The sequence below is a fragment of the Larus michahellis genome, chromosome 8, assembly GCF_964199755.1.
Source record: "Larus michahellis chromosome 8, bLarMic1.1, whole genome shotgun sequence".
Classification (NCBI taxonomy): Eukaryota; Metazoa; Chordata; class Aves; order Charadriiformes; family Laridae; genus Larus; species Larus michahellis.
Genome location: NC_133903.1, coordinates 7,363,679 through 7,378,650, shown reverse-complemented (window position 1 = coordinate 7,378,650; position 14,972 = coordinate 7,363,679). Strand labels below are relative to the sequence as shown.

At 52.2% G+C, this 14,972-nt stretch overlaps 2 protein-coding genes across 14 annotated transcripts in view; one reads left to right on the top strand and one right to left on the bottom strand.

Moving 5' to 3' along the window:
* The window catches only part of PKD1 (polycystin 1, transient receptor potential channel interacting), a 98,702-nt gene extending 90,513 nt beyond the window's left edge, over positions 1-8,189 (top strand). For all 5 annotated transcript variants that reach the window (XM_074597946.1, XM_074597948.1, XM_074597947.1 and 2 more), the window contains 6 exons: positions 530-655; positions 824-998; positions 1,597-1,884; positions 2,368-2,502; positions 2,848-3,156; positions 3,559-8,189. In XM_074597946.1, coding sequence (XP_074454047.1) covers positions 530-655; positions 824-998; positions 1,597-1,884; positions 2,368-2,502; positions 2,848-3,156; positions 3,559-4,185 — 1,660 coding nt within the window. In that variant the 3' untranslated portion in view covers positions 4,186-8,189. The remainder of the gene's footprint in view (positions 1-529; positions 656-823; positions 999-1,596; positions 1,885-2,367; positions 2,503-2,847; positions 3,157-3,558) is intronic.
* Positions 8,190-9,274: 1,085 nt separating this feature from the next.
* The window catches only part of TSC2 (TSC complex subunit 2), a 34,549-nt gene continuing 28,851 nt past the window's right edge, over positions 9,275-14,972 (bottom strand). For 7 of the 9 annotated variants that reach the window (XM_074597950.1, XM_074597949.1, XM_074597951.1 and 4 more), the window contains 8 exons: positions 14,879-14,954; positions 13,890-13,976; positions 13,471-13,657; positions 12,666-12,805; positions 12,375-12,453; positions 11,566-11,657; positions 11,187-11,285; positions 9,275-10,812 (listed from right to left, as the gene is read on the bottom strand). In XM_074597950.1, the coding sequence (XP_074454051.1) occupies positions 10,645-10,812; positions 11,187-11,285; positions 11,566-11,657; positions 12,375-12,453; positions 12,666-12,805; positions 13,471-13,657; positions 13,890-13,976; positions 14,879-14,954 (928 nt within the window). In that variant the 3' untranslated portion in view covers positions 9,275-10,644. The remainder of the gene's footprint in view (positions 10,813-11,186; positions 11,286-11,565; positions 11,658-12,374; positions 12,454-12,665; positions 12,806-13,470; positions 13,658-13,889; positions 13,977-14,878; positions 14,955-14,972) is intronic. The other 2 variants (XM_074597952.1, XM_074597955.1) reach the window with 1 other exon arrangement.

Here is a 14,972-nt window from a genome sequence, read left to right as displayed (position 1 = left end):
ATGGTGGGAGGCATATAGCTGCCTCTTACCCAGCTTCCCTGGAGATGTGCATGTCACCTTGAGCTGTCTCAACGGCAGCGTAGTGCTGTTCTCAGGGGCCTGGGGCAGAGGGTTCAACTTTCCAGCTTCCAGGGCAGAGACAATCTGCAGAACAAGGTAACCCAGCTGCCCACAGAAACCACAGAGCAACACTAGCTTTCTGTTAAAGTGGGTTATGGGAAATTGACCTTTACCGGTATATTGGACACTGTTGGTGTCTGATCTGGTTTGTTCCTGTATGCATCTTTCTTGAAGTCTGGGGCGCCACAGGGCTTGGGGCTTTTCTGAGGTTGGGAACGCTGAGATGGGTCAATGGACTTCTGTAATTTGTCTTGTGATACAAACAACAAGGCAGCTGTTGCCCTTGGGTGTGCAGCTTAGGGGTTAGGGTCTGCATCTGCACGCCTGGTCCTGGCCTGCCATGTAGGAGAGCATGCCAGTGGCTGCTCTGTCCTCCATCTCTCACCCCATGGCTTCTCTTCTTCTGCAGGGTCTGGTATTGGGGTTACATCTCTTTCTACGATAGCAGTGGTTACGTCCAGGAGCTGGGGGCTTCGCTAGAGGAAAGCAGGGCTCAACTGAATTTCCTTCAGCAGCACACTTGGATCGACAACATGTAAGTGTGGCATGGGCAAAGGGAATAGTCTGCTGACACCCAGGTTCTTTAAGGGTGCTGCTGGGGTGTCACAGGGGCAGGAGGGTCTATGATCCTACAAAACAACAGCACCAAAACCCAGGGCTGGTGTTGTCCAAGTGCCCTGAGCTGCTCTTCTCCCCTCCACAGGAGCCGGGCAGTCTTTGTGGAGCTGATGCAGTATAACCCCAGTGTGGACCTTCATGCTGCCATCACCCTCCAGCTGGAGTTCCTGGGAGCTGGCCAGGCCATTGCCACGGTCACCATCAGCCCCTTCCCACTGCTGCGGCTCAGCGGCGGTGTCACGCTGCAGCTTCTCATGATGGTCAGTGTGCTACTTCCCTTCACTGTTCCTTTTCCCTCTCGGTCACTTCACAGACAGCTCTGGCAGCATTGGTCACTGTGAATTAAAGCTCTGCTGCCTGAGGCCACATGTCCCCATGCATGTCACCACCCTGCTTCCAGGCCTGGACAGCACACAGAAAACATCCCTGGCATCACTGAGGGGAAGGAGATTCCTTCTGTCTGGCAGCATTTGTTGGTCTTGTCTCAGCCTTTTTGCTTCCTTGAACTCGTACCTGTTACTGTGGAAACTTGAGGCGTTTGTTCTTAGTGGGGACATCAGCCAGCTGAGATATGTCCCTGGAGACCATGCCTGGGTCCTCTTCCCCTGGGCACTGCCAGCCTGCCACAAGTGCATTGGATGCGGTTTGGGGAGGTTCACTGCTAGGGCAGAAGGGAGCGAGGTACTGAGTGAGCGAGGAAGGCATGAAAGAACTTGAGGGTGTGCTCCAGCTGTAGGTAGAAATCAGCCTGGTACCTGGGGCTTTTGCTGTTCCGGGGTGCTGCAGGGTCTCCTGGTGCAGCCCAGCAGTCAAATGTTACCCTCTCCTTCCCTGGTAACCTCTCCATTCCTCCCCAAGGTCTTCCTCATGATGTTTGTGGTCTACTTTGTGGTGTCTGAGTCACTGTCCATCAAGAAGGAAGGCAGGGCCTACTTTACCCTGTGGGGCAACTATGGCCAGTGGGTCTTCATCCTCCTCACCACCTGCACCGTGGTGGTGCACCTCAGCCAAGCCACCCTTGCCGACCAGCAGTGGCTCAAGTACCTCAACAACCGCAAGGGTTTCACCAACTTCTACCAGGTGGCCTTTCTCAACACCGTCTTCAGCACCTTGGCTGCATCCCTCCTCTTCCTCCTGACTGTGCAGGTATCGAGAGGGTTGGGTGGGGGCAGCATGTGGGCAGGGATATGTGCATTGGTCTTCCTGTGCCAGCTTGTTGTCCGTGCACAGTCCCATGGCAGGGGCAGCAAAGGGCCCTGAAGTAAAAGCAAATATAAGACTGTGGTCCTGCTGTGCCAGGCACTGATCAAATGCAATGGGGCTGCTGCCACACCCAGACTCCAGGACAGAGGTGGTGGGCAGTGATTCCACGTGCATCTCTGCTGTAGCACTTCGGGTCTCTCAAACTTCTGGACCCTCGATTCCCTTGAGGAATTCAGACTAATGTGGCTGATGGGATGATTTTTGTCTGCAAGGAGCCTGTTGACTAGGATGTCCTTTGCTCTGCCAGAGTTTGCATTTCTCAGAATTGTAGAGATGTTTGAAAGACCCTTCCAGGGGCTGGAAGGATCTTGCAGCAGCCTCTCCGATGGGCCCATGTTGTAACACCATCCTCTCTCGTGGTCGTAGGCTGCCCAGCAGCTGCGGTTTGTCAGGCAGTGGTCTGTGTTTGGGAAGACCTTTCAGAAGTCTGCAAAGGAGCTGACTGCTGCGGGGCTGGCGTTCACCGTCCTCATCCTGGCCTACGCCCAGCTTGGCTTCCTGGTAACTACCTGCTGTCCCCGTGTTGTCTTGCAGAGGGGCTGGTTGTCAGCAAGGGCTGCGCAGGGTTGTGTTGCCCCTCGTCCCTCACCACGCCATGACACTGAGCAAAGCCCAGCAGGTCCTCTGGGTGCTCCAGTGCTAAGCATGTGTAGGATGCTCTTGTCTGCCACAGGCCAAGCGGCTTTGGCCATGCGCTGTGTTTGTGGCCTGTCCGTGTCACAGCCAATTTGTGGGCCGCTCCTCAGGGCTCATGCTTTGTAAAGTGGGGTAATGAGTACTGGGGGTCAGGGGAACATTTTGCCACTGATCCCTTCTCATTACATCTCCAATGTACCCCCGTTGTAGCTCTTCTCCTCCTCCTCGGAGTCCTTCCGCAGTGTTGGCAGCAGCCTCCTGCTGCTCTTTGCCATGCTGCGGGGCAGCGTGAACCTCCGCCCGCCCGAGTCCTCGGGCCTCTACTACCTGTTCTGCACCAGCTACATCATCCTGGAGGTGTGGATCGTGCTGAGGCTGTTCACCGTGGTGCTTGTCTACAGCTACCGGGAAATGCACTTCGAGCTGTACCGCCCCGCCTTTGAGCCCCAGGACTACGAGATGGTGGAGCTCTTCGTGCGCAGGCTGAAAATGTGGATGGGCTTCAGCAAAGCCAAGGAGGTGAGTGCAGCATGGGAGCCTCCGTGGAGAAGGGGCCCGGTAGCAGGCTGCAGACATTTGCAGAGAATCAATGCCCACCATCGTTAGCCTTCACTTTCCTTTGGCTACTTCCCGCTGCCGTTCACAGTCAAGTTCCTCTGGCACATGAGGGCTGTAGCAGTGGCTGTTCCTGGAGGCCCAAGGGTTTAGTGGTGGGCTGTTGTAGGGGCAAGTTCTCAGTCCCACAGTTCCACATGTTTTTATCTGGGATCTGTCCCCAGGTCCGTGCTGTGACCTGGCCCACTAGGAGTGGCTGGGAGCAGCCCTGGGGCTGTATGAAGCGGGACACAGTGCCACAGCACAGCATTCCCACGTACCAGCTCCTGAAATAACTCTCCCCCCTGCACCCCTCTTCTCTTCCAGTTCCGGCACAAGGTGAGGTTCGAAGGGATGGAGCCACTGCCGTCCCGAGACTCCAGTGACTCCAAGTCCTTCCGGGGCCCCACTCCCAGCGCTGCCTCCGACAGCTCCAGGGCTTCCACCTCCTCCAGCCAGCTGGACGGGCTGAGTCTCATGCTGAGCACCCGGGACAGCTTGGAAGTGGACGCTGACATCCAGCGCCTCCTTTCCCTCTTTGAGATGCTGCTTGCCCAATTTGACCGGGTCAACCAGGTGACGGAGGACGTGTACCGCATTGAGCACCAGCTGGAGGGCTCTCAGAGCCGCCGCTCCAGGAGGAGGTACACCCAGATGTCGGAGGATGTCCTGAGCAGGTACTGTGCAGGCAGCACAGAGCAGGGGCCCTCACCCGAGATCTCCTCCGACACGGACCTGCAGCCCCCACGGGATGCCCCGCTGTCCCCCCACTCTCCTGCCGCCCTGCCAGGCAGCAGGGGCTCTGTCCCCAGCCGGCTCCTTCGAGCTAGCAGAGGCGTCAGCGTGGCGGCTTCTGTGCTGCCCCCACACAAACCCTACGCTGCTGTCGCTCCGGCGGTGAAGAAGAAACGGCCCCTCCGGGCCAAGAACAGGGTGCACCCCACTGTCAAATAACAGTGCAGCACGGGGAGCAATGCCCTCGGAGGGCAGAGAGCGCCTGGAAAGGGGTTTGCGAAGGGTGGGCTGTGCCTGCCGTGCAGACCTGGAGCCTCAGGAGCTGCTGCTTCTGAAAGCTCCCGCCGCGGCGGCTGTGCCTGCCAGGGCACACGGGGCTGCTGCCTGCAATGGGGCTGGCACAGCTGCCATCCTCCGTGGACCTGAGCATCCCCAGCGGATGGGCCGACTTCCTTACTGGTGGCTTCCAGCATTAAGGGTTGGTTGGAGAAGGCTGAGCCTTTCCCTCGGGGACAGCTGGGGAAGGGTGCGCGGGGTACAGTCAGCGTGCAGAAAATCCCTGTTAGGGTAGGGCAGTATTAAAAAGTCATTTATTTTGTTAAATGGCCCCATCTGCAAACGGCTGCATATGGCGACTGTCACATGGACACTTTACTGGGGACTGGCACAGGGTGACTGGTACAAGGCTCACCTCCCTTCCCTGCTGGCTGTGCCGGATGGAAAGGGGGAGAGGAGAGCCCCAGGCCTTGAAGGTTTGAACTGAGTCTTGGATTTTGTTGACCACACACACTGTGGAGGAAAGCTACAGGTTTCAAGAAGATATTTAACCAATTTTTTTTTTTTTTTAAGCGTAAATATATATAGATATAGATAAATGATATCTACATCCAGATCAGTTAATTTCCAGTATTGGCTACTTTTATCCTCCAGAAATTGGTACTATTGCTTGTATTTAAAGAAACCCAATATTTAAAACAAATGACATTGCAAGCTGCAGCGAGCTGCCAGCCCTGCTACCCGGCCAGGCTCGGAGGGGATAATGAGCTGCAGCTCATGGAGACCTCGGGCTGCTTTCAGCTGTCTCTGAGCGTGGGGTTGCCGACGTGCTGGCTTCGCTGCGGTCCCCCACCCACCCCCTGCCCCCCAGCGCTTGCCCCCCGGCACAGTGGCCCACGGGGTGCGGGCGCTGCTGGCTGCTTGGCTTTTCTAATCCAAGGAATGTATTGACGTAAGTATATGTATTTTTTTTGGTTTACTTGTTCGTATGTACTGCCCAGCACTTTAAACAATGCTTTCCTCGGCTAACAATGACACATGCGACATAACAAGAATGGGATAATATATCACAAAAGCAGTATTTTTTTGTTTGTTTGTTTAAATCATAAACTGAAATGACCTGATGAAGTGAACGCAGCCCCCAGCATGCCCCAGCCGTGCCGGTACCTCCTAAGAGAAGCACAAAGGCGTTGGGGGAGGCTGGTAAAGCCCTAAGGGCGCTTTTGTTGGGGTCTCCCTCCAGCCCTGCCGCCCCGCAGCTCCCCGGGACTCGCCGTGCGCTGGGCTACAGCTGGCCTGTGCTCGCCGTGCCCGGCCAGGGAGGGGCTGCGCCCGGGGCACCCCCTGCTCCCAGCGCAGGGGGGTGCTGAGCAGCGGCTGAAGCCTCCCCGGGGCCTGCATTCACCTCATCATCACCATTTCACGTTATGTATATTGTATGTAATTTATATGGTTTGGTTTTGTTTTTTTTTTTTAAAATGTATATATTTTTGTATGTTTGCTATATTTTCATAGCATCGGTAACGTGTTTGAAACATGTAGATAGGAGACAGAATACTATTGTCAGAGTTATTTAAAGGATGTATTAAGTGCTTCTTCCTGGGAATGTCCCGTGTATATAAGTATTAGGTGTCTGTGTGCATGTGGTGCGCGTGCTCTCCTCCCCGCTGAGGTTCGGCCAGGCTGGCTCTGGGCCAGTCGCTGCAGGCGGAGCGGAGCGTGGCAGGGGAGGGGAAGCCCAGCAGCGCACGGCTTGGTGTCTTCCCAGAACTTGCTCCATGCTTCGGAAACGTGAGGGGGTCGAAGGGGAAGCCTTAGGCAGCAAGACCAGGCAGGCAGCGCGGCAGGGGAGGGTGCCTCGGGTTCGAACGCATCTTGCCTCTGATGCTGATGGTCCTGGAAGCAGCCTTCCCGTGCCCAGGCCGGGGAGACCTTTCCAGGCAGAGAGAGGGGTCTTCTCGGACACTTCCATTGCTGATCACATCACCCGAGTCTCCCCATCCAGCTCCCAGCACTGCTGCCGCACTGTGTTAGAGACTTATAAGGAAGATTTCACTCCAGCTATCCGCGTGCTTCCTTGGCTCCAGGTGCCTGCCCATGTCCCTTACGGGTGACTGAAGGAGGATACAGGAGGGCACAGGGGTGTTCTTTGTGATGGCTTTGGGATTGGTGTTAATTTACCTTTGAAAAACTCAGTTGATATGAAGGCCAGACACTGTGGAAAGGTTGCAGAAGGACGTGGGCAGGAGAAGACAAGTGTGCTGTAGCTTGAAGATTACTTAAAGTGAGGTGGTGGTTGGTCACCGTAGAGGTGGTTGAAAGAGCAGATTGCACAGAGAGAAGTAGAGTGCAGAGGGGAGAAAACTAATACTAGTAACCACAAAGCTTCCATAGCAGGAAGGAAAGGCAGGTAGAAGAGGAGACGACAGAGAAGTGCCTAGAGTTCAGTAGCAGTAGTCGGAGATAGAGGGCTCCAGCCTGGAGGCAGCAGGTGCCTGGAGCAGGTAGAACCAGCAGCGAGGTCCACAGAGCCCAGGGATGGGGCCCAGTGCTGGCTCCGGTGCTGGTGTACACGAGTGATTCATTACTTCTTTTACTAACAGCTCTCTCTTCCCCAGAACACTTCTGGTGTCTAAAACTGGCTTTCAAGACAGAGATTTAAAACTATTGGCCTTTCATTTTTCAGTTCCTTTTACTTAGCCGAGGAGCACAGCCTCCAGGCTCACCTCTGGTACGTGCCCATGACCTTTTTTGTGGGGGGGACAGGTACAATGCTGGTGCAGGTGCCTGCAAACCACGTCCCAAATCCCTTAAGGCAGTAAAACGAGCAGCTGTGAGATGTGCCGGGATAGCTGGGCTGTGGCACTGCAGCTCCGATAGCGGTGCTGGGCACACCTCTGCATCCAGTCGCTAAGCTCCATGCCCCTCCGGTGTGTCCTCCCCGGGGCTACAGAAGGACATAGTTATAAAGCAAAATCCTGTTCGGTGAGGTAAGGACAGGCCCTGGGTGAAACTCAGGAATTCTATTCTACTTCTGTCCTTAAAGCCAAAGTTTCTGCCTCTTTGGCTACGCCTCAAAAGGAAAGGCACCGGAGAAGTAGTTAGATGCATAAACAGCAGCTGCCCGCAAAGACAAAAGCAAGGTGCTCAGCTTCTAACACTGCTGCCTACACATGCAGGAATTTTTTTGGCCAACAGAGAGAGATGGAAAAAGGAGAGCACCTGTAGGGCAGCACTCGCTGGCATGTGCTGCCGGCTGGGCCACCAGCTCTTACTCGCTTTAGGGTTCTTACATGGGAGATCTCCCAAGCACAACTGCACCGGAACAGCCACTTTCAATCTCTAGCTCCGCGCCTGGGCAGCCCTTCCCTGCTGCAGTGGAGCAGCGTGCGTAGATCCAGCCACCCCTGAGTGAGCAAAACGAACCAAGCAGGTCTTGGAAATCTCTTGCATCTTCAAGAGGCAAAAAGTTCAGTTCAAGATGCACAGTTCTGTTCTCAGCCCCTTCCCAACCCCCACAGCTCGAATACGCTCACGTGAGCGAGCGTGGCCATAGGAGTTAAGCGCAGGAAGGCGAGAGGCAGGGGCGAGCAGGGACCCGGCTGCTCCGAACAGCCTGTAATAAGCTAACGGGAGGGGAGCGGGGGGCTCTAAGAAGGATGCTCCCCGAGTGAAACGTCAGGATTTTTGTTCCCAAGTGCCTGTTTCTCACCAAGCGTGCTCTGCGTGTGTGTGAATGTGACTTGATGCGTGTGACTTACCAAGTGCTTCTTCTAATCAAAGAGGAGCAGAAACAGGATAAGACAACTGCCCTACTTCTTCCCTTCACTTGAAGTACGGAGAGCAGCTCTGGAACCCACAGTTGTTTCTTGAAAAGCCAAAAACCTCCACGAGGGCCCACGTGCGTGATGGGCACCACTGACAGCTTTCGGGCAATCGTAGTTCTCATCGCAGCATTTATTTGTACAAACTATAGCAACACTCACAGGGTTCCTTCACTGTCCCAGCTAAGGTACCGCGTATACGTGCGCTGAGCTGCAGCCAGAGTTACTAGTCATGGAGTTACGCCCTCGACAGCGATAAACTTGACTTGCAGCCCTAGCCAATAAATACTCCTGAATGTATATTTCTGTGTTTGTAGTCACCCAGAGATGGTTTCTTATTTATTGTCTTAAGTCTCACAAAGATGCAACAGTATCAAGCTGCTTAAATCAAAAACTCTATCCATTAGTTTAAAAGGGAGAGGGAGGGACTTATGTAAGTGCTTTTTTATTTTCAAAAAAAAAAAAAAAAAAAAAAGAACAGATGATTGTGACCAATATGCCAACTGTTACTGTCTGGTCAGCATTTCACTGCAAACAAACGTATCGTATTTTGTAACTGTGGGGATGTTTCTTAAAAAATGACAAGGTCAAATAAAAGATGACTGCTACCACCCGGCTCCGATGCTTTTGTTCCGCTCACTCCAGCCCCCTCCCGGCTCCCAGCGAGAGCTCGGCAAAGGCATGGTAGGGGCAAAGCAGCACCAGCCAGAGCTAGTCCAGAGCCATCCCTCCCCCCGCATTGTCATTCTCTTTGTCTGTGACCAGAATTTCAGGTCTCCTGCACAAAACAAGGCACTTCCTTACATCGGCCAACCTACTAGGGCAGCTCTGGGCTGTAATTAACGACATCAGCGTGTCAGTGAAGGGTCTGCCGTCAAGGTAAAGGAGACTCGACCAAGGCAGAGGACGGCACAAGGGCTCGCTCGTCCCCAGCTGCCACTGCACAAACACCCGCGGCAGCAGTCGAGCTGCTCTGGTGGGAGACGCCGAGAGAAAAGCGCCCCGCGGCAGAGGTGACGTGAAGCTGCGGCAGAGGAATATCCCCAGTGCAGGGACTGGAACGCAGCCAGGTATCGCACCACGAGGCGCAGCTGGCGGTTACTGAAATATGAGTGATACGGATCAAAAAACTGAAAGGGGAAAGGAGGGAAGGAATTTACGTTATTATGAAACACAGTTTGAATCTTCCCAGGCCAGCAAGAACCCACTGACCATACGAATATTTTATTTCCTTTATGACTTATAAACACTCAAAACACAACATACACTTAGAGTTCCCAAACAGCCCTGCACAAGCTAGTAGCATCACTTTTGTCCCCTCACCTGTCACTTCACAGTTCCGTGTGCAGATTGCACTTGTCTTCATCTCCACTGCAAGGGCGCTGCCGTTAGCTGTTACCAAAAAGCCACGCTCCCCCCTTTATTTACAAAGCAGGAGATAAAGTACTCACAGTATAGTCCAGCTTACATGGTTTCTCCCAGTTTGGTAGTGTAGTGTCTGATGACCATCTTACCACAAGATGGGCTACATAATCCCAATTCCACCTGTCCACGCGTGCGCTGAAAGGACCGCTCGTAACGCCTTCAACAGCCGAGGGTCCAGCAGGAGGGACTGTCACTATGCGTTAGTGCAACAGGCAAAACTCACTCAGAGATGATGCCCCAAGACATGTCAACAGTCTTTCAAAAAGAGTTACCCCCAGCCTCGCTGCAACCAGCGGGAATTCTGCAGCCGAACCTAGATATCAGGTCTGGCCTCTGGCTAAATCCCTGCAGGCAGCCCCATGGGTCAGACTGTTCATCCCAAATAATTTGTGGCCCAGGTCTCTGCCGTTCTGCTGCTCCGGCGAGTGGCATCCGCCCCCCTGTTTTGCATTACTGCCGGGAGCAAAATAATTTCTGCTGAATGAGGGAGGGTTTGCTGTGAATCTCTCAAAATGGAGACAAATCCATGGGAATTTAAGCAGCATGTTTGGCAGGTCACTTGAGAACCCAAATTAACTCTTACCAGAGCCGGCAGCAGAACAAGTCTGAGAGCCTGAAGAGTTCAAGTGCTGAGAGACGCCGAGGCCTGGAGAGGAGCTGGGATTCCAGGGTGCTTAGAAATAACGACTGGATTTTCAGTACTTCATACTTCATTCCCAACCAAGTCATCAAAATCCCCACAGTTCCTGCACCTTCCAACTACGTGATGAACTGCAGAGTATCATACTTTGTCTGCTTCCACCAGACGCTGGTGTGGAAGGAGTCCAAAGAAAGGTTCTGCAAGGAAGTTCCCATCAGAGATGGAAGCTTTGAAATAGCTCAAACCAAATAAAAACAAAATACGTAGAGTTGGTCCTCTCTTGGAGCATCTGCTGGGAATACAGCGTCCTCATCAGAGAGTGTCAGGCCGAGACGGAGAAACATTCAAGCCCCCCGGTGCGGTTCAGTGCCCAGTCCGCATGCAGCAGCGCAGCCACGCTGCGCCCGCCAAACCTTCTCCGCTACGTCCATGCAGCCGCACGGGGTCAGCAGGCCTGTAAAACGCTCTCGCTGCCTCGTCCGTCCCAGAACAGACGCACCGACCCACCGGGATCTACACGAACTCCGTGAAGTCGTCCACCGAGGAGATCAGCCGCTTCCTCTGTCCGGTCTCGTAGGTGGGTGGAGGGTCCTGAGGGATCTGGGGAGGGGCCTTTGCCGGAGCAGGTGGATGCATCTGCAGGGGAAGGGCAGGAGTCTGGTACTGGGTTTCTTCACGTAGCTGAAAGTCAAACGAGAACAGATGAGCTCCATTCTCTCTGACACACTTTTCACTCTCCACGTGGGCAGGACCAGACAGGTTGATCAGGACAGCTTGTCCTACCATCCCTAGCACGGTGCCGAGGGGATGCAGTCCTGGGTCCGGATATTAGGGTTCCCAAACCCCTTGCCGCCAAGGAAGCTGTTCGGAAGCTCGCAAGTCCAGACGTACACGGCTACACTTGTCACTCCCACAAGAGCTGGATTCTAACCTTCATCCACATATTCCTCCTCATATTCAGCATATTTTGATAGCTGATTTTAGGGGCCTTATTTGTTGTAAGGCTCTAAGGTAGAGCCCAGTTCTAAATACTACGAACAGACGGCTTTACTTACCCGGTGCCTTAACCTCTTGATATGACGCAGCCTTGCAATCCATTTGGATGGGTAGGTGTCAGTAGGGTTTGATCGACTATGATGAACCTGGGAAGCCATCTAATTTGGGAAGGGTGAGGAGAAGCAGAGAAAGAGAGGAGACACATTACATGGCAATAAAATTAATAGAAGGCTTCAGTACCGTTTGACAGCGACTGTAATACAGCTCTAAGTTACAACTGTTCACGTGCTAACTCTGACTTAAGTGTTGACAGAAATAACTGAAGCAGAAAGCTCATTCATTTGCTTTAGCAAGCCCTACTCAATTCCTTGGAAGCTGGTGACGGACCAAGACACCAGGTGAAAGACAGAAGGTCTGGGGGAGCTCAGGAGTACTCACGTTAGCGTGCAGGGCCATCTGACGGGCTACAAACGGCAGGTTCTTGTCAGAGATGATCTTAGCGACACTCGTGTCCACGAGGCCCTCCATGTCTTCATTATAAAGGAAGAAGAAAAAAAATCTTGCGAGACAGTTAAGAACAACGCAAAAGTTGCCAGTAACTAATTGGACAAGTGATACAAACCTGAGGAACTGCACCACAGAATCTCAAAAGTTCCCAGCGAGCTCTGCAGCCCCAACTGTAACAGCATTTGCACTCCCAACTTAACACAACTGGCTCTCAAATTCTGGCTGCTCCGTAACGGTTTGAGGAGAGCCTGCTGGGCTCTTTATCACACGAACGGAAGTGTGAGCAAAAACCACCCCAGAAGTGCCCTTTTGGTAAAAGGAAAGCAAACGCCCCAGCAGATCACTGCGCCAGCACTGCTGAACTCGCACAGAGCCACGACCAGTTTCCAAGTACCAGGTCGCGCAGTACTGGGAAGGACAGCAGAGGCCAAAGCCACGGGGACCTCCACCACGTATCTCCTCCCGTATTCCCAAGCCATTGTTGGAGGGACCCGCTCTCCTCTGCTCGCACTTTGTCTTAAGCTTGAAGACAGTATGAGTGGTACAATGGGAAGATACCTCTTATCTTGGGGAAGACAGAGGAACAGGACATATCCAGACAAAACCAGGCAGCAAATTGGTTTCAGAGAGTTTCTCCTGGAAGTTTTTACTTTTGAAACACAAAACCACTGCAAAGTGAAGGCAGTTATTGCACCACCAGTATAGGAAAGACTGAGAACAAAGGCTGGAGGGATTCCTACCTTTCCGACACTGCAGCGTCACCAGGTTACAGTCATAGTCAAGTGGTGTGATGATAACGTGCACAAAATTGAACTGACCCTAATGAGAAAAGAATAAAATAGTCATATACATTTTCCTGGCAGCCGTCGTGATTCTTGTGAATGCCATAAACTAACACATGTGAATCCACCAAGGCCAATAACCTCCATTCATGATTTCAACACTGTTTGCGAAGATAACACACATCAGATTAAGGTTTTACAAACAGCCACGTGCCTTTTCATAACACACCCGCAAGTAAAATCTTGTACCTTTATAGTTCCCAGTTTAAACTCTTCTCCAGAATCGTTGTAAACAATAGAAACAAAATCATTCCCAAGGTGCCTTTTCTTGTCGCAGCGGTATTTATCCAAATCTTTTGTGGGCATCAGAGTAGCGATGTGGAAAATGGCTGAAGAGGAAACAGAAAACCCCTTAGGCTGGGCCAGGTAACCAGTGGTGCAAGCGCCACTTCCCCTGACTGAGCTCTGCAGAGCACCAGGGCCACAGTGAGTAACCTCCAGCTGCTCCACGGAACCAGGCTAAGGAAGATGACTGGCATGCACAGAGCTGTACCAAAAAATTTGGGAAGTTCATCGGAACTTGTTGGATCCTGGGTGATATCTGCACGGCCGCAGGAGCTGGGTAACACTGCAGTTCAATTAGCAATGACCACGGTAACGACAACCCTCCTGCTTTCAATGCTGTTCTTCAGAGAAGCAATTAGCAGAGTTCTGACGCGTTCATGTCACCCGCAATTAACAGCCTTCACAGCAGCTTAAGAACAAATAGCTGCTTCTACAAATCTCTACTCCAAACCATATCAGCCTTTAATAGAGCAGACTATTTCAAAAGTAAGTGCTGTGATTTTATTTTTTTTCTTAAATAAGGCAGGTATGCACCTCTCACAAACTTTAACACATGACTTGCAGAGATATCACAGAGAGAATGGGAGGAGAACAGAGCCCCAGGTCATCTCTACTCCATCCCTGGAAAGGAAACCATTTGTAGAAGGCAGGTCCGTCTTTAGATGAGAAAAGACCATCCCCCTACTTCCAACTTCTGGAGCCACCTTACCTTGCATAATGTCATCGTGCCAACAGTAGGTAAACTGTCCATCCTCCCCACACACGTCCAGGCCACCAAGGTAAATTTTATCCGGCTGACAGTCTTTGAGCTCAATGAGCTTCCCTAACCCCGTCAGGAACTCTGTGTAGCGATAGGATCCGTGTTCATTTGACAGAATCGCAATTTCGTTGTTGCTCTAGGAAATAAGAACACGGGAGTCCCACACTGAACGCGAGATCACTCAATCGGCAGGAGGGATTGGGTTATTACCTTCCTAGAAGGGCTTCATGCAGGCGCTGATTTTTTAGTGCAAGAAACTAAAGAAAAGCAAGGCTACCACAGGAGCAGGACAAATCTCACAGCTGGAGTCGTGGTGCCCAGCCTTCTGTTGAGTTGTAACCATTAAAGGATTAATCTGCACAACTCACCTGGCCTTCTCCAACGTAGAGCACGGCAATCTTGTGCGTGTCGTAAGAAGGAATTTGATCCAGGAGCTGCACTGATCTTTCAAACGTCTACAATCAAAACGTTGGTCACACCTTTAAAAATTTATCTCCACACACCCACTGCCCCCTCTAAAACCCCTCCAGGACAACGACAGCACAACGTGAGCACAGATTCCTGACCTTCACTAATGTCTCCCTTGTTGAATCCTGCCCTACTCTTCCGCAAGGGCACAGTCCAAGGCACAGAACGTGGCATCTGTCACCACACTTTCTTGGTTTTATGCTTCGGATGAGATTAATCTGGCAAACTGCAAGGGTTAGATGCACTTGCCGTGACAAATGACATCGTACCTTCATTTCAGCTCCAGGCATGAAAAATTATCAGGTCTCTTGCTCTGAAGAACGTTTTTAGCACAAGGCATCACCTCATCTCACTTGGGCTCCCTATTGCCTGACCAGCCCTACCCTAAAGCCAGGGGGAACTATCAGCAGGAGGTCTCGGGTGCTCAGTTCACAAGAACCCCGTTCCAGCACTATTTCTCCAGGAATTTATGACTCATTTCTCATATGACCACACAAAGCTTCTTGGCCGCTCCCCGTTATCTGGGGGGCTGACGGGTTTGTCTAGGGGCGTTCTGCCACTATCACCTACTGCTGTTTTCCTCCTGCACTCCTCCTACCAGCAAACACCAAAACTCCACAAATCATCCTGCCTCCTGGCTGGGATTCTGAAACAGCACCAGCAAAATCTCCCACTATCTCAAATTCAATCCAGAGCCATAAAGTGGGAGCCACCAGGACTGTGGGAACAGAAAATCTCCCATCTGTAGCACTGCTGGTAGGAACCACCTTTAAATCGCACCATCTGAGCTGGACATTCATTACCATCATTTATGTTCAAAAAAAGTAATGAGGTTAGAAAAATTAACGACAATAATTAAAAAAAAAAATAAATAAAAATCCTTGCCTACCTCATTTGGCAACAAAAGGGGCTTGTTGTTCTCATCGCCAAAGAACGGGGAGTGGTACAACTGTAAAAACACAAAGCTAAGGGGGGGGGGAAGA